Below are 19,906 nucleotides of genomic sequence, written 5' to 3'. Positions count from 1 at the left end.
TGGTTCAATTTCTGATCCGTATAGCAGATCGTTTCGTTTTCTGTAGTAGATTTTTTGACGGCTAACCACTTTTGAGTTGGTAGCACTCATAGCTCAACTCTATGGTTGGCTCATCTCTACAGCAATAACATACCTTTGTTCACATTGCCAAAATTAGCGTGTTGGTGTTAGACGAATGGAATGGAAAGAAAACATAAAACTTAGCAGAAGTTGTTAGTAAGAAAATGTTGTAAATTCGTTGGTTTCTTTTTAAGTTTGCCATCTCCTGACAATCCCTACTCCAGTGAAATGAAAAAAATAAAATCAGCTGGTGAGATGAGCCAACCATATAGTAGAGCCATTGTAGCACTGAACTACATACGTGTACATTTGTGTATACATAAAAGATCCCGCCATATTTAAAAGCAAAAACACTGAAAGAGTAAACAACTTGAAGATGATGTAAGGAAAATAAATAGTTTGCTTACGTGCGAAACTATTTAAATGTTAATAATTCTATCAGTATCTTAAAAATTTTTTTACGTTTCTTCCTATTTTCTACAAAACAGATGTTTTATATTAGTGCTGCCAGCTCTCATAAAGTTGATCCAGATCGTTCCAATGAGATTTGAGCCAGAGCCAGAGCTCGATAAACCAATGGAACGGCCCAATTGTAGATAAGTGTACACAATGGTGCTATTGATAGTTTGTTAACACTTCTATCGGGTTAATTATTGAAAAGCACTGATGATCTGCATTAAAAATGACTAACATAACAGCAAGAGTTTTTGCTGCCATGCAAAATTTGGATATTGCAGCTTTATCAACATATCCATCGCATGAAATTCGTCCTGTGCTGCCCTCATTGGTTAGAATGAGCCTACTTTCGCCTTTGGATAATACCGAGTCATCGATGGAGTCAAGGAAACAAATTTTAGCTGTTCTCATAGGAATTGAAGTTGTCAATAGCATAGTTTCATACCTACAAGTAAATTACCACGATTTGGAACAAGAACTGAAAAAGGAATTACATGTCCGTCAAAAATCTATGTATTTCGAAGGACAACAAAATGAATTTGGTTTACAGACCGGTATAGCTCTAGGTTTTGAGCGCGCTGATGTTACAAGGAAAGTGCGTGTGGTTTTATCTGAAATTTTCAATATACAATGGCAACTGTCAGATCAACGAAATTTCATACAATCAGAAATTCTAGATGACGGAATTTATTTAGAGGAAGTTGTTGATATCTTGTGCATCGCTTTAGCAGAACTTCCTTCTCTTTTAAACATTTTGGAATTATCAGATACATTGGTGCATGTACAAAACGGCCAAAGTATTATTTGCGCCCTAGTTGCTAATTTTCCAGATTGCTACAGAGATGTTGTAACGCACATCATTTTGAACTGTGACGAAGAGACTAATGAAGGAAAATTAAAGCTTTCGTTATTGATGGCTCTCAATGAAATGAATCCGTCTCAAGCCCTGGCCACTCGATCTATATGTGTCGAAATTTTAAAAGTTCCGTCATTTATGTTAAAACTTTGTCTTAAATTTCCTGAAGACTTGGTGAGTTAATAACTAGAATAATAATTATTTATAATTATGGATTTCTACAGCTGAGGAGACCTAGAGGTTATGGCAATTTTTTTATATCAAGAGGCAGTTCGTTAAAGCTCTTTGAACCTATATAAAAAATGAATCGACCTCTGTCACTATGAGGATAGCCCGAAGTTGGTGTGCTCCCTTTGAAACATATGTCTTTTATTGCTTTATCGAAGGCTATCACTTAGGCAGTCCGGAAAATTTCCTTTCTCAATATTGTAAACAAATTTCTTAGCATATAAAACGCATTTGCTGTGAACGCTGCCAATTCATTGCTTCTACCAACTCTGTTGTTGTTGTTGTAGCAATGCTTCGCCCCACCTAACAGCCGAAGCATTACTACAACAACAACAACAACATCACAAATTGTCATCAATATCCTCTAACGGGAGTCCAAGGAAACTTGCAGTTTCAACAGGGGTGGACCATAAGGAAAGGGGTGTTAGAGGCGTTGATTCCACATTACAATTAAAGAGATGGTTGGTGTCATGTGGGGACACATTGCAAGCGGGGCATACATTTTGTATGTCGGGGTTGATAGGTAAGAGTTTAACCTGTTACAGTATCCAGAACGAAGTTGAGCAAGAGTGACACCCGTTTCCCTGGGGAGTATGCGTTCTACCAACTCTCGTATAGAGAGTTGCTCGATTTTGCGGTTTCTCTAATAATTCGATCACAGTACCAATTGCTATAAAGAATAATTAGGCAAAATATGAATCCCAGCGGATTAGGGGGCTAAGAACATACCCGCGGCAGGTATGCCTGTCGCAAGAGGCGACTAAAATACCAAATTGATTCAACGGTTGTGTAGCGCAGCCTTTTCAAAGGATTTCCAGCGCAATATATAACTTGTCCAACCCAATTGTCAATCTCACCCACCCGTGGCGAATCCTGTTTCTTTAACGTTCGAGGCTCTGGCGACCGCAAGTTCCTTATGGATCCAGGGGAGGGCGGTATGTCCATCAGGTTTCATGAGATGGTTGTTGTTGTAGCAGCGCTTCGCCCCATCCAATAGGTGCGACCTATCACAAATTGTCATAATATCCTCTAACGGGAGCCCAAAGAAAGTTGCTGTTTCAACAGGAGTGTACCATAATGAGTGGGGTGTTAGAGGCGTTGTTTCCACATTACAATTGAAGAGATGGTTGGTCTCGTGTGGGGACACATTTATTTATTTTTATTTATTTATTAGTCTACAAATTTAACAATTAATCAGACTAAATATAGTACGGATTACAGATAAATTACAGAAGCATACAAATTGAACAAAATTATATTATAAAATATGTATATACATTATTAAATCAGTTGTCGGGATGGACTGTGATGCCGAGCAACGGGAATTGATTATTAGTGCTGTTGGAATAGACGTGATTTCGAGCAGCTGATGTATATTTGACACATAACCAGTAGGGCTGCGATGTGTGGGAGGTTGGAAAGGACGTGATTCCAAGCCACCCGCCCAAAGTTACTGGAGCTGGTGATAAGACGTGATTTCGAGCAGCTGATGCACAGTTACTCACAAAAGTATTTTGCATGAGAAGAGAATAGAGTTCACCCTTGAAATCTTGTATATTTTTTAAATTATTTTGTTTATTATTTTATAAATTATTAAATATACACCTTATTGCTAGATAAATCATATGTTACAACTTCAAAAGAAAAATAAGTATTAGTCTAAATGTAACAAAAACTAAAAAACATAGAATTCATTGCTCACAAAAGTATTTTGCTTTTGACTAGGCGGTTTCGAAATATGATAATTTCTATTGATTCAGTATTTTCTATGGTAACCGTTATTTTTACAAACTGCTTCCAAGCGTCTTGGAATGGATTCCACTAACTTTTGACAAAATTCAATAGGTATTTTTCCCATTATTCTAGCAGAATAGCTTTTAAGTCGCTTTTTGATGAAATCTTATGTTCTCGCACTCTGTCTTCGAGATATGACCAACGATTTGGGGTTGACGTCGGGACTTTGGGGAGATGTGGGCAGATGCTTTGTGTGGAAAAGTATCCACATTTTGACATCGTGAACTGTATGCTTCGGATCGTTGTCATGTTGAAATAAAAACTGGTTAGATGACATTCCCATTTTTTCTGCACTTGGATGTAAATTATTTTTAAGAATGGACAAATAAAGATATTTGTCCATCGTCCCATCTATAAACACAAGTTTGCCAACTCCCTGAGCCGACATACAAGGTCCACACCATGACTGAATCTCCGCCGTGCTTAACTGTAGGTTTAACATTTTTGATTTGAGGCCCTTCATTTGGCATCCGCCATACCCAATGACGTCCGTTACTTTCAACACTAAATATGACGGTTTTCCAAAACTAAAAACTTTTAGTTTTATAGGTGTTGGCGAATGGAAGCCGCTTTTCTTTATTGACTTTTGATATAAGAGGTTTTTTCCTTGCTGCACGACCGTGATTATTACTGCTTCTCAGGACTCTGCGCACCGTCTCATCAGATATTTGAATGGAAAGGGCAATTTTTATTCTGTCATTAATTTTTGGGGCTGATAAATTGCGATTTTCTTTCAATATTTCGCGTTCTTCTCACACAGTCAGCAAATTTGGTCGACCAAATCGTGCTAAATTTTCCAAATTACCGCGTTCTTTACACCGTTTTATTACATTTTTAATCGTTTGACGGCATCGATCGAACACAGTACCTGGGGAAAAGATAAAGAAACGCTCTTGACCACATACAAAGCAATTAGCCAGCCGATTACGTGCTACGCGTCACCCATATGGTCGCCAAGCCTAAAAACCACCCACTGGAAGAAACTACAGGCCTGCCAAAATACTGCTCTCAGAATCGCCACGGGCTGTCTTCTTATGTCCGCGAGAATACTCCCCATCAGGGAGAGAAATGAGATGCTGACCAAACAGTTTCTGTTGAATACCCAGAAACCTGGGCATCCCAACAGACATCTGATTGACGAACCAGCACCGCCTAGGGGCCTAAGGAGTCATCTCCGTAAGCATTTTGAGGAAATACGGCACCTGAGAACCCAGCCGTATGAAGCGGAAAAACACAAGCAGGTCCTTGGTGAACTCCATAGACAGGCGTCGGACCTTTATGTCGGGAATTGCCCGATGAATCCAGTACTTGAAGAAAAATATCCAGAACTCGCGGAAGAGGAACGCATACTCCCCAGGGAAACGCGTGTCGTTCTTGCTCAACTTCGTTCTGGATACTGTAACAGGTTAAACTCTTACCTATCCAGAATCAACCCCGACATACAAAATGTATGCCCCGCTTGCAATGTGTCCCCACATGACACCAACCATCTCTTTAATTGTAATGTGGAACCAACGCCTCTAACACCCCTTTCCTTATGGTCCACCCCTGTTGAAACGGCAAGTTTCCTTGGACTCCCGTTAGAGGATATTGATGACAATTTGTGATCGGTCGCGGCTATTAGGTGGGGCGAGCATTGCTACAACAACAACAACAACAACATATTGCAAATATATTTCGTACATTTGCCTTCATATTGGAGTTATAAAATAATATTTTTTCAGCTGTAGTTAGCCCTTTACGCTTTGGCATTTTCGATAGGACGACTACGATAATTAATAACGAAATTAACTCAATTACAAATAAAATTGGTTATAATGTCTGCACTTCTAACAACTTCGGCGAAAACAGAAAAAATAACTTAACTGCGTCCTGTAACTGGTTCAAAAACAATAAGCAAAATACTTTTGTGACCACAAATTTTCATTGCTACGCACGTTTTTTGTTATATGTACCTAACGGTACTATATTTCTGCATGCTGTGTAGCCCATTCCCTAAGGCGATCCTCAATAATGCGTATAAGCATTTAAATTATTATGTTCGGATACTTAGTACATACAAAATCTGAAATTTGTACATACCAGTAGTTATGCAAAATACTTTTGTGAGTAACTGTATATTTGACACAAAAAGTGACGTGATTCCAAGCCACCCGCCCACAGTTACTGCAGCTCGTGATAAGAGTGGGATGTTGGAAAGGACGTGATCCCAAGCCACCCACCCAAATCATTGCGTATTTAATGTAGTCAGCAGATATTTTTTTATTACGTAGAGTGTGTCACACGTATCAATGTTTTTGCAGTGCTTATTGAAGTCAGTACACAGACAACGAAGAGGTACGTGCATTTCAATATTCGATCTGCATGTGCTTATATGAAGCGGTTGAAAATGTCTAAGATGGTCGAAAGTGAACATTAAATAACATTTCGCCGAGCAGAAAAGGGCTATTTACCATCTCTCTAATAAGTTTTACTACAAATAACACACCTACCATCTCCCTACGACTCCGTAACGTAGGGAGCTGAATAAGTTTTGTTAGCGCGCAACAAACCAGTACACCCTTGAGTACCTAAAGTTACAAATTTATTCTACTTCAAAATGCAACCTTGTGTCTGTATGTCAAGTAAATCGCCTACACGAGTTCAACTGACGTTAAGGCATTGCATTGGATCCTTTGCCTCTTCTTTTTCTTTTCGTTGGCGGCGTTGAACAAGGAGGACAAGCAGCACAAGTATTTTAGCGATCACGATCACGACCACGCTTATAATTAGATTTACAATCATATAATTGCAATATAAGTTAATCATTTCCTTTGTACAGAATTACACCTGAATTAAATGAATTTTACAAGGTAATACAGCTTAAAATACGTGTTATTTATCCACCCGCCAACATTCTAAAATACTTGTGTAAAACGACAAACGAAAGCACGTAGTGGAAAATATATTGTTTCTACGCATCCGCCATTTGCTAACACGCCATGAATGACTTGCAAAATTCCGAAGTTTCCCTTGTTAGTGATGCACCTCCGCTTATTGGTGCATGCAGCAGTAATCCACAATCACATGTTACGGCGGGTAATTTATCAATTGGAACACCTGCTACCACAATGCCAGGGAGTGTGTCCGGAATATTTTCCACGAATAGTGCTTACCAAATGTCACCATACACATCGCTACATGCCGGGCTCGGAGGTCTGGGTGTACCCATAAGTCAACAGCCATGTTATACTAGCACACATATGATGCATAACCAATATCTTTATAATGGTGTACCCTCTTATATTGGTAAACCTCAGCTAAACTCAACGTTTGCTCACCCATCTGGATGCGTGTACGGTCAGAGCCGTCACGGACCGAATAGTACCATTTTCACATCCATTCAAAGGGGTAACGACCAGCATGCATTGCCATTCGATACATCACAGGCTAACGTGGGCACTGCATATATAGGAACATATGGCGCTGCCGCACCATACCAACCCGTCTCACCAGTGCACGGCTGTTCCGGGCAACCACATGGAGGTTTAGTGCCCGTCAGCGACAGCACGTGGGGTGGTCTATACACGCAGCCTCGGTACAATCTGGACGTAAGCCTGACACCATCGCAAGCGGCAGCACGACACGTGCTTAGTAAAGATCTGCCACTCTTCTCTGGAAAAGCAGAGGAGTGACCGCTCTTCATCACGAACTACGAGCAATCAACTGAACGTTGTGGGTTCACTGAACAGGAAAATCTAATTCGACTTCAAAAGTCACTACGCGGGGCGGATCTAGAAGCTGTGAGAGGGAAACTAATGATGCCCTCCACCGTTCACCTTGCCATTGCTACATTGCGCATGCTTTTCGGGCGACCCGATGTAATCCACGATACACTTCAGCGCAAGTTGAGACAAATGCCAACAGTAAAAACTGATCGGTTGCACACCCTAATCGATCTCGCTCTGGCCGTTCAAAATTATAGGGCAACGATGCAGGCGTTGGGTCTTAGCGACTATCTTAATGATCCAATGTTGATAAATGAGTTGCTGGCCAAACTTCCAGGGGATATGAAACTAGATTGGGGTCGCCGTCGAATGACCACGGCTCGCGTCGACATTATAGCATTTGATGATTGGCTTTTCGGCCTAGCATCGTGCGCCAGCCAAGTGACACCACTTAGCTCTCCCACTTATACGACTGGGGAAGAAAAAGCGGGACGAAGGGGCAACAAAGAAAGAGTCCTCATTCACGACAGTAATTCCAAAGGGCATGCTAGAACAAAACCTCTCTGTCATCTGTGTGGCAACGACCATAACCTCTCCGAGTGTCAAAACTTCAAGGCAAAGAGCAGAAATGAACGTTGGCAGGTGGTGAAGGACAAAAAACTATGCATCCGTTGCTTCGAAACGCATTTGCTTCGGCGCTGTGCATCCAAGAAATGGTGCGGAATTGACGGTTGTAGAATGGCCCACAACCCACTATTACATAGTCGATCATTTGGAGCTGACAACAGCAAGGTGAACAATAATGACGGGCCCACAGTCCTATTCCATCAGCGCAAATTCAAGAGAACAATCTTCCGCTACATTCCGGTGACTCTTTATGGACCGAAATCAACTTTAGAGACGTTTGCCCTCATCGACGAAGGAGCATCGTGCACACTGATGGATAATAGCTTGGCCGAGCACTTGGGGCTTGACGGTCCCAGCGAAGAACTTTGTTTGAGATGGACAGGCGATATCACTCAACAAGAGGCTAACTCGAAGTTTGTAGGCTGCGAAATATCTGGCAGAGGAGAAAACTCAACGCGATACCGTATGCGTAACGTGCGCACCATCACTAACCTAGAACTACCGCAACAATCTCTAAACGCCGAAGAGCTGGCAGAGCACCATCACTTGAGACCACTGCCTATTGTACCATACACTAATTGCAGAGCACGTTTGTTGATAGGTTTGGATAACACAAAGCTCTCCATTCCGATAGAGGTACACGAAGTCGAGGGTGATGATCTAGTAGCTGCGCGTTGCAAGTTAGGCTGGTCGGTATATGGCCATAAAAATTCCGATCATCCAGTAGAGGAAAGCTTGTTGCACGTATGCCCCTGTACGCGAGATAATCAAGTGGACAGCTTGATGAGAACATATTTTTCCATAGAATCGATAGGTACCAGTCCCACCGTCAAACCGCTCAGGTCAAAGGCAGACGAACGCGCATATACCATAATGCAGAATACAGTCAAATATAAACCATGCGAGAAGAAGTGGGAGACTGGCCTCTTATGGAGATACGACATAATTGATTTACCCGACTCCTTCCAAATGGCTTATCATCGACTTCAATGTCTTGAAAGAAAGATGGAAAAGTGCGCCGAGTTGAAAGAATTCGTCATTGAGAAAATGAATCACTACATCGACAAGGGGTACGCTCGAAAGCTTTCCGCCGACGAAGTCACTAAAGGAGGTAAGTCCTGGTTCATACCAATGTTCACCGTCATGAATGTTAACAAAAATAAGAGACGAATCGTATGGGATGCGGCGGCCAAGGTGCAAAACACAAGCCTGAACGACGTATTGCTTACAGGCCCTGACCTCTTACGATCGATGGTGGGTGTTTTAATGAGGTTTCGTGAACGACCGGTGGCTATATGCGGGGACATCCGTGAAATGTTCCACCAAATACATGTAAGGAAAGAGGACCAGGTGGCGCAACAGTTTCTTTGGAGGGATGGCGATACCAGCCGGCGGCCTGATGTATTGACTATGACCGTTATGACGTTTGGAGCGTCTTGCTCCCCATCTTTAGCCAACTATATAAAAGACAAAAATGCGCAACGTTTCGAGAAAGAGCTTCCTCAAGCAGTGGCAGCAATCGTTCAAAATACATTTGTAGACGATTGGCTGCATAGCGTAGACGACGAAGATGAGATGATTCGCTTAGCTGATGATGTCCGCCACATCCACGGTGAAGGCGGGTTCGAGATGCGGAGTTGGCTGTCAAATTCTGCGCGAGTTGTGCAGGCACTCATGGGAGGATCAGAGTCTATAAACAAGTGCTTTGACGAGCCAAGTTCGGAATTCCAAAAGGTTCTCGGCATGTGGTGGCTGCCGAACAGTGACGAGTTAACCTTCAAACATAATTTCAAGCCGGATGTTTTTGACGAGTCAAGCATACCAACGAAGAGGCAAATGCTCCGAGTGGTGAGACGATATTCGACCCCTTGGGTCTGCTAGGCTTTTTTGTGATCGAGGCTAAGGCAGTTCTGCAAGATGTTTGGCGGTCAGGGGTGGCCTGGGACGAGCCCGTGCATAACAAAGAACGATCGGCGTGGTGGCAGTGGGTGCGTAAGCTGAAATACATTAACGACATCCGAATTCCACGCTGCTATGTCTTGGCGAACCGTAGTGACGATAACCAGCTGCATGTTTTTGTAGACGCCGGTGTATCAGCATATGCGGCTGTAGCATTCCTGCGTTCCAACGTAATCGGCGAAGTTCAGTGCAGCCTAGTAGCATCAAAAACCATAGTCGCCCCATTGAAGCCGCTGTCTATTCCGAGGCTTGAGCTGATGGCTGCAATTCTTGGGCTTCGGCTCGCTAAATTTATACAACAAGAGATCTCTATACATATTAGCCGTCGTATCTTCTGGTCCGATTCGAAGGACGTGTTATGCTGGATAAGGTCTGACACCAGAAAGTTCCACCAATTTGTGGCCGTACGCGTCGGCGAAATCTTAGAAGAATCACAAGTCAATGAATGGCGGTGGGTGCCATCAAAGCACAACGTCGCGGACGACGCCACTAAGTGGAATCCCAAACTCGACGTTAACAGCACCGACAGATGGTTTACGGGACCGGAGTTTCTGAGACTCCCGGACACTTCCTGGCACACATCCGAAATACAACAATCGCAATCCACCCTGGAAACGATACAGCACATAGCAGCTGACATTTCGGTTGAAGAGGGTGCATCACCAGATCCCAAAAGATTCAGCAAATGGGAGAAACTACGTTCAGCACAGATGTGCGTTCTCCGATTTCTTCGATTGACTATAAGAGCTCCGATTAAAAACCCTATAACTCAGATGCTGCTGTACGATACGACTTGCACAAGTGCCGAGCTTCTGATATTTCGTATGTGCCAGCGCGAATGTTACAGCGAAGAACTCAATCAACTGAGAACCGGCGGGGTAAGTCGTAAAAGCTCAATTTACAAACTTTCTCCATTCACAGATAAGTACGGTCTGCTGCGCGTAAAGGGACGAATCGACGAAGCAAGGGGAGTGCCATCAGATCTAAAACAACCGATAATTCTCCCGCGGCATCACAGCGTTACAAATCTCATCGGAGACTTCTACCACCGCAAATTCCATCACCATCACAACGAGATAGTGGTAAATGAGATGAGGCAGCGATTCTGCATTCCGGGATTACGTGCATTAGTGAGAGCGGTTGCAAAGGTCTGTCAACAATGTCGCAACCAACGGGCCACGCCAAATCCACCAGAAATGGGAAGACTTCCGGTAGATCGTCTTGCAGCATTTACTCACCCCTTCGCATACACAGGGGTTGACTATTTTGGACCCTTTGACGTGATGGCAGGAAGAAGGCATGAGAAACGGTGGGGCGTTATATTTACGTGTATGACCATTCGAGCTGTTCACATTGAGCTTGCGCCATCACTCTCGACTGACTCATTTCTACTCATTCTGAAATTGTTTATTGCCAGAAGAGGCGTTCCCAGGCGAATTCTATCCGACAACGGGACCAATTTTAGAGGCGCCAGTCGAATACTGGCGGAAGAGATCGAGAAAATATCGTCTGACGCTATTATACAAAAATATCCTGAAATCGAATGGTCCTTTATACCACCAGCAGCGCCACATATGGGTGGGGCATGGGAGCGCATGGTTCGCTCGGTGAAATCAGTCTTGATGGACATATTACCAAAAAGTGGTTTGCGCGAAGAAGTGCTGAGAGCTGCCCTAGCTGACGTTGAGAGCATCATCAATATGCCACCACTAACATATATTCCGCTTGACTCACACGAAAGCGAGGCTCTGACGCCAAATCATTTCCTTCTCGGCAATTCCAGCGGCATAAGAGAAAAGGATGACATCGACGTAGGTCTTCCTACACAGCTGAACGAAAGCTTTCGCAATGCCGGCGACTTAGCGGACCGATTTTGGAGACGATGGCTCCGTGAATACTTACCGGGTCTAACCAGACGCGCAAAATGGTTCGATACGCCCGAGATACCAATCGCTCCAGATGACATCGTCATAATCGTAGACGAGAACACAAAGCGGAACACATGGGTAAGAGGAAGGGTACTAGATGTCATACGCAGCGCTGACGGGCAAGTCAGGAGTGCAGTGGTCAAAACCTCCAGCAGCTTGGTCACCCGCCCAGTGGTGAAACTTGCGCGCCTCGATCTGAAATCGGTGAACCCCACGCCAGAGCATGAAGTTCACGGAAGGGGGAATGTTAGCGCGCAACAAACCAGTACACCCTTGAGTACCTAAAGTTACAAATTTATTCTACTTCAAAATGCAACCTTGTGTCTGTATGTCAAGTAAATCGCCTACACGAGTTCAACTGACGTTAAGGCATTGCATTGGATCCTTTGCCTCTTCTTTTTCTTTTCGTTGGCGGCGTTGAACAAGGAGGACAAGCAGCACAAGTATTTTAGCGATCACGATCACGACCACGCTTATAATTCGATTTACAATCATATAATTGCAATATAAGTTAATCATTTCCTTTGTACAGAATTACACCTGAATTAAATGAATTTTACAAGGTAATACAGCTTAAAATACGTGTTATTTATCCACCCGCCAACAAGTTTTAAACGGCAGGAGTAGGGAGGCAGAATCCTTGAGGGGTCTCATCGTAAGTCCCTTAGCGCAAAAATCAGGAATTGCTTTTGCACCGACTCATTTGTCGAAGTGCGTCTGGTAACCCTCGTTACATGCATCTGCCGGAAAAGAATCTTTTTAGGACGGTCATACTCTGTTCAGTGTGTCTCGTGCAAGGGATGGTTGCATCGGACAGGTTGTTCTGGGCTTGTTTCCAAAACCCGACATCCACGTAACTTTTATAAATCTTTTGTGGCTCCTTGCTGTTCACGCCCAAGGGCGTCCCGTAGTCTACGCCTAAGCGCCCCCACTACCTTCCAGCAGCCCCGCTGCTCAGCAAGCCACAACAAGTACCCGCTGCTGCTCACGCCCCACGGCGCCAACAACTCAAACAGCTGATACCACTCATAACTACTACCTTCGTAGTAGAGTTGGTAGCAATGCTGAGCATCAGCCCCTGCCCCCGTCTTCTCTCCCCCCCCCCCCCCCTCTTTTCCGGCAGCAATCGTGCGGGTCAGGGAATCAGACTCTTAGTCCCTACCTCCGTTTGCACCGTCTGACAGCACAGAATATATAGGTTTGCGACATCCGCCCAATGCAGCTCCTGCCTTGGGTGGTGCCACTTTCCTAGATGTTCTGGTCTCCGCGACGGCAACCCCCCGACGGGTTTCATCGCGCCATGTTGCCAGGTCGCAAACCCAAATCATCCGGGTACCCCAATGCTTGCACAAGGACGCCCAGTCCCAGGGCCACAACAGCAATTGCGTCCTGGCCTTCCACAACCCAGGCGTAGTCACCCGTCACTTACCCCCAGAGTGGCGACGTCTACCCTTATGCACTTCAGAATTCTGCAGTTAAACTGTAATGGACTAACTGGGAAGATTACGGAGATATTCGATTTCATGAAGCGGCACAACATCCGCATTGCTGCGATTCAAGAGACTAAACTCACAGCAAGATCTGCATTGCAGACCTGGTCTGGGTATAATGTCCACAGGAAAGACCGCGAGAGCGGAAATGGAGGCGGTCTCGCGTTTATCATACACCACTCTGGGCAATATTATATATTTGATCCTGGCATCGACCGCAGGCACAATGTCTTAGAACGTCAAGGCCTATCTGTCCGGTCAGGCGATGCAAACCTAGTAATCATCAACATCTTCATCCCTCTTGCCACCTGTTGCCCCAGTGGATACCGCCCTAATATCAGGGCCTTACTCACTGGCAACAATCGCATTATCTTAGGCGATTTCAATGCCCATCATGATCTATGGTATTCAAACTTGCGGGCGGACAGTAGGGGTGAGATGTTGGCGGACCAAATAGAAGAAACGACGTTCTGCACAATAAACGGAGACGCCCCCACACGTATGGTAGGAAGCTGTCACAGCTCGCCAGATATCTCAATCGTCAGCGCAGAACTCGTAAACTGCGTCAACTGGCAGCCGATGGTAACATTGGCATCCGACCACCTGCCCATACTTATTTCGCTTGAGCGTACCGCCGACTTCATCGTCACTGAAAAACGCACTTTCATAAACTTCAAAAAGGGAAAGTGGGAAGAATATAAATCCTTTACAGACAGCCGCTTTGCTGCCCTCCCTATCCCGACTGATGCCCGCCAAGGGGAGCGTGCCTTCCGTAAGGTCATTAAATCCGCCTCGGCACATTTCATTCCCGCCGGGAGAATTCCCGAAATCCGGCCCCACTTCCCGGCGGAGGCCGCAAACTTAGCGAGAGAACGTGACCTTATAAGACAGCTTGATCCAGGCGACCCCCAAATAAGGGATATAAACCAACGCATCAGATTGCTTGTGGACGAACACAAGCGTGCGAAATGGGAGGAGCACCTAAGAGGTTGTAACCTCTCTACCGGTGTGGGTAAACTTTGGTCCTCCGTAAAGTCCCTATCGAATCCGACTAAGCACAAAGACAAAGTTTCCATCGCCTTTGGCGACAAAGTGCTGTCGGACGCGAAAAAATGCGCGAGCGTTTTCTGCCGACAATATATAATGCATCCTACGGTCGACAAAGATAGACGGAGAGCCAATAGACACGCACATAAACACAAATTCAGCGCGTCACCAATCACCATCACCGCTAAAGAGGTTGAGGACGCCATTGGTCGTGCTAAACCATCCAAAGCAGTGGGCCCAGACGGCATAGCCATGCCGATGCTTAAAAGCCTAGGGAAAAAGGGTTTCAAATATTTAGCGCATGTCTTCAACCTGTCTCTTTCCACCTTTGTCATACCTGAGAAATGGAAAATGGCCAAGGTGGTCCCGCTACTAAAGCCTGGGAAACCAGCTAACATAGGTGAGTCGTATCGTCCGAAATCTCTCCTATCGCCAGTGGCAAAGACGCTTGAAGCCATTTTGCTCCCTTATTTCCAAGCAAATTTGCAGCTAGCCCCTCATCAGCATGGCTTCAGAAAACTCCTTAGCACTACCACCGCGCTAAATGCCATTAGCACCCAGATAAATTGCTGTTTAAATCAATACCCCCACCATAGAACAGTACTCGTAGCGATAGACCTATCAAAAGCTTTTGATACGGTCAACCATGGCTCGTTACTGCAGGACCTGGAAGGGTCTACCCTTCCCCCATGTCTTAAAAGGTGGACCGCAAATTATCTGGGTGGTCGGCAGGCATCGGTGCAATTTAGAAACGAAACATCAAAACCAAGGAGAATTAAACAAGGGGTGCCACAGGGTGGTGTCCTATCCCCACTTTTGTTTAATTTCTACATATCTAAGCTACCTTCACCACCGGAAGGAGTCACAATCGTTTCCTACGCCGATGACTGCACAATAATGGCCACAGGCCCAGGCCCAAAGATCGATGCGCTATGCAATTAAATAAACGGCTACCTCCCTGATCTCTCCAGTTTTTTCGCCTCGCGAAACCTGGCATTATCACCGACTAAATCTTCCGCGACCTTATTTACAACATGGACGTCCCAAATGTCGACCATTTTGAACATCCACGTCGATGGCACTACGCTACCGACTGTCCTACACCCCAAAATCTTGGGTGTGACGTTTGATCAGGATCTACATTTTGGTGAGCACGCAGCCGCAATTGTTCCGAGAATTCAGAGCCGTAACAAAATCCTCAAATCCCTCGCTGGCAGTACCTGGGGAAAAGATAAAGAAACGCTCATGACTACATACAAAGCAATTAGCCAGCGGATTACGTGCTACGCGTCACCCATATGGTCGCCAAGCCTAAAAATTACCCACTGGAAGAAGCTACAGGCCTGCAAAAATACTGCCCTCAGAATTGCCACGGGCTGTCTTCTTATGTCCCCAGAACACCATCTGCATAATGAGGCGAGAATACTCCCCATCAGGGAGAGAAATGAGATGCTGACCAAACAGTTCCTGTTGAATACCCAGAAACCTGAGCATCCCAACAGACGTCTGATTGATGAATCAGAACCGCCTAGGGGCTTAAGGAGTCATCTCCGTAAGCATTTTGAGGAAATACCGCACCTGAGAACCCAGCCGTATGAAGCGAAAAAACACAAGCAGGCCCTTGGTGAACTCCATAAACAGGCGTCGGACCTTTATGCCGGGAAGTGCCCGGTGAATCCAGTACTCAAAGAAAAGTTTCTTTTCTGTTGCAAAAACTTTACGCGTACTTTGGATTTAACCACGATACAGTTGGATTGATTGCAAGCTATCTTACGAACAGATGGCAAAAGGTTGTACTAAAAAATAGCTGCTCTGATTTGGTGCCAATTACAGCTGGGGTACCCCAAGGATCTATTCTTGGTCCCATTTTATTTAGTCTATACATCAACGACATTGTTAAGCGCTGTGAAATTGTTTCTATTCATCTTTACGCTGATGATGCACAAATATATCTATCCGCACCGCTGGGGCTTAGAGAGGATTTGGTGTTCAGAATAAACGAAGATCTGGAATCAATTTATTTATGGTCGAAGCATAATAGGCTTAACCTTAATGCGTCCAAGACACAAGCTATTGCCCTATCTCATTGTTCATATAGCATGGATGATGTTTCTCCTCTTAGACTGAACGGTACAACTATCAAATATGAGAATTCTGTTAAAACCCTAGGCTTTAGGTTGAGTACCTCCCTCTCATGTGTTGATCATATAAATGCAACAATTTCTAAGTCGTATTCTGTATTAAGACAGCTTTGGAGAACCGCAGCTTATATCCCTCCGGATATTAAGCTAAAACTTGTTAAGACTCTATTAGTGCCCATAATCTCATATCAAGAACTAGTATATGGGTGCCTTGATAAGGGTTCCATGAATAAATTACAATTACTAATAAACAATGCAGCTAGATATGTACACCTAAAAAGAAAATATGACCATATATCCGAACTATCCGTACAAATTCTTGGTTGCAGTTTATCAAAAATTTTTGAACGCCGTTTATTGTTATTTATTTATAAGCTAATCCATACCCCTTCCGTTCTTGTCTTTTCGCGCGAGTGGACGTCCAGTGTCATCCTCAACTCAACGTCGATTTTTTCAGACCTTTTTGCGTTGAGTTGAAAATCAAAATAGGCCTCAGGGTTGGCTTCTGTGCTTCCCTCGGGCTTTTTGGCGGAGTTAGGAGATGCAGAGCCTCCCTGACCAGGAGTTAGGGCGGTTTATGCACTCCTAATAGGAATCAGTTACATTGAAAAAATGGCGTGGTGCCAATAAAAAACCTAACCTTAAATTTATACATACATACATAAACTAACGGAATATCTGGCGTGACGCCATAAAAATCTAACTAAATACATATATATATACCCAAGTACAACCTGGCGCTATACGGATACATAAAAATTCGTGCCATCATCAATACTCACAAAACGAGTATTCAAAGCTGGGAAAAAAAAAAATAATCCATACCCATTGTCCGAGTTATCTCTTCTCAAAATTAACTTTTGCACACTCAACTAGAACATGCAATCTTATAGTACCACACTTTAAATATTCGGCTACCTCGAGAATGTTTTTCGTTAGAGCCATTCAGTTGTGGAACTCACTGCCTAACAAATTAAAAATGGTAGCAAATCCACGGCAATTCAAACTGGCTATTCAATCCCAATCTTAAATTTAACAGGGTGTTTCACAATTGTGATTATCAGATACTATCGAATGCTACTTTTATACCATTATTATTCAAAACTCAAAATATGATATCACTGAAGTTCATACCTAAAAATATTGAATACACCCTTTCTTTCTTTCTTTCCTTCTTTCTCTATGTTCTCCTTTATTCCGTTTATGTTTATTTGCCTATTGATCTTTGAAATTACGTCCCTTATTTTAGCGGCGATAGGTTGGCGGAATAAGTTGAAAATTTTACATAATTAGTAGCTAATTAAATGCAAATTAAGTGCGAGAAAAAAAAATTTATAGCTTTACAAATTTTTTTTTTATGACATTCTGCGCTAAAATAAGACTGAAGTTAGCGAAACCAATCGGCGAAAGGTTGGCGGAATAAATTGAAAATTTTACATAATGAGTACCTAATTTATTGCAAATTAACTGCGAGAAAAAAAAATTTATAGCTTTACAAAATTTTTTTTTATGACATTCTGCGCTAAAATAAGACTGAAGTTAGCGAAACCAATCGGCGAAAGGTTGGCGGAATAAGTTGAAAATTTTACATAATGAGTACCTAATTTACTGCAAATTAACTGCCAGAAAAAAAAATTTATAGCTTTACAAAATTTTTTTTATGACATTCTGCGCTAAAATAAGACTGAGTTAGCGAAACCAATCGGCGAAAAGTTGGCGGAAGAAGTTGAAAATTTTACATAATGAGTACCTAATTTATTGCAAATTAACAGCGAGAAAAAATATTTATAGATTTACAAAAATTTTTTTTATGACATTCTGCGCTAAAATAAGACTGAAGTTAGCGAAACCAATCGGCGAAAGGTTGGCGGAATAAGTTGAAAACCGGACGGCCGGACGGGACCTACATGATTTTATGCAGGGATGCACCTTAACGTTAAGCTAATCGTTTATCAAAAAATTTCCACCGTTTCCGTTGAAACACTTCGAAATATTATCGATAAAGAAATTATCAAGATAAATTGTATCTCGTTTTTAACCGAAACGAAAAGCTTTCGTTAACGTTAAAAACGTTAACAAAAACGTGATACTTTATGTTTGAATTGTGCTGGCAATGCTATAGCCATGGTGAAGCCGTAAGGTGGTAACAGCGAGCGGACATACACACACAAACTCCATGTAATTTGTTTGTGTAATTCGTTGGTGGTAATGTCAAAAATACTCTGAGAAATGGTCGTACTGTCAAAATTCATTAGAAAAGTTGCAATCAGCTTGGCTAATGCTTTCACCTTTAATGACTCCGTCATCAATCAGCTTTGCCAGCATAGTTTGAAATTAATAATCAACGATTTGATTTCGTTTTGATATGGCACAAAACGAAACAAAATCATTTCGTTAATTTGACGTTCTTAACGTTAATAAACGAAACGAAATGACTTTGTTTCATTTATTAACGTTAATTATCGTAACGAAATGATATCGGTTCGTTGGTTATGCATGCCTGATTTTATGCCGACTCCGAACGGCATCTGCAAGGCAGATAAGTTTTCACTGAGAGCTTTTCATGGCAGAAATACACCCTGAGCGCTTGCCAAACACTGCCGAGGGGCGACCCCGCTTAGAAAAATTTTCTTCTAATTGAAAAACCTTATTTCTAAAATTTTTGATGTTACTTTGCCCGGGGTTTGAACCCAGGGCATCCGATGTGGTAGGCGGAGCACGCTACCATCACACCACGGTGGCCGCCATAAATTATACTTCAGATAATAAGTAATATAAATCCATAAATATCAGACTCATTATTTAAAAAATTGGTGAATTGTCGTTTGCTTAAGGTTTTTTTTTTTTTATTAAAACTATTTTTCAAATGACTTTCTAATTTTTGCAACATTTCGAACGCAAAAAGGTCTTCGCTGCAAAATCTTTTTAAATTTAAACAGCATTCAAGGCGGTTTCGCTTGTGGAAGTTTCATTAACTTCATCTGTATCTCAGCATCAGTGCTATTGTCATCAATTGTTTCTATGTTGTCAATAACAACATCTAACTCGAGGTCTGAACTTTCAGTCCATGCATTGTTATCTATATCCACAAAGTCATCCGGATTCGAAGAAGTAGAATCCCCAAAAGCTTTCAATAAATCAAAAATTGAAGCTAGCGGTATATCATCTTCGGGCTCGAATTCAAGTGCCGGATTACGATTTTTGTCGAACACTGCCTTTTGAAAGTAATTTTTTATGGTTTCTGCTTGAACTTTTGCCCGGTCTTCCTTTATAAAGTGTATTGCCTCTAAGCGTTCTTATTTCTTTTTAGTGGAACCAGTTTCTTTGCTCACCAATATGTTTTTCACTTACAAGTTGCGGTAGTGAATTTTTAAATGTTGGATTATTCCTTGATCAAGAGGCTGGCAAACTGAAGTAGTGTTGCTAGGCAGAAATAGTATTTTTACATTGTTCAACTTATATCTCGTGGGTGGGATGCCGCGTTATCTAAAAGCAATAGAAATTTTCCGTTTTGCAACTCCATTCTCTGGTCGAAATCTTTCAGCCACTGTGTCATAACATCACGCGTCATCCAAGCCTTTTTATTGGACTGCCAATTTACTGGAAGATTTTT

At 43.0% G+C, this 19,906-nt stretch overlaps 1 protein-coding gene across 1 annotated transcript in view; it reads left to right on the top strand.

Annotated features, from left to right (window-relative positions):
* The first annotated feature begins 648 nt into the window (after window positions 1–648).
* Window positions 649–19,906, top strand: part of IntS2 (integrator complex subunit 2) — a 124,679-nt gene continuing 105,421 nt past the window's right edge. Inside the window, exon 1 of the mRNA XM_067782376.1 lies at window positions 649–1,546. Within this exon, the coding sequence (XP_067638477.1) occupies window positions 743–1,546 (804 nt within the window). The 5' untranslated portion in view covers window positions 649–742. The remainder of the gene's footprint in view (window positions 1,547–19,906) is intronic.

The sequence above is a fragment of the Eurosta solidaginis genome, chromosome 4 (genome assembly GCF_040869045.1).
Source record: "Eurosta solidaginis isolate ZX-2024a chromosome 4, ASM4086904v1, whole genome shotgun sequence".
In the NCBI taxonomy this organism is placed as follows: Eukaryota; Metazoa; Arthropoda; class Insecta; order Diptera; family Tephritidae; genus Eurosta; species Eurosta solidaginis.
This window is presented reverse-complemented; position numbering and strand designations above follow the sequence as displayed.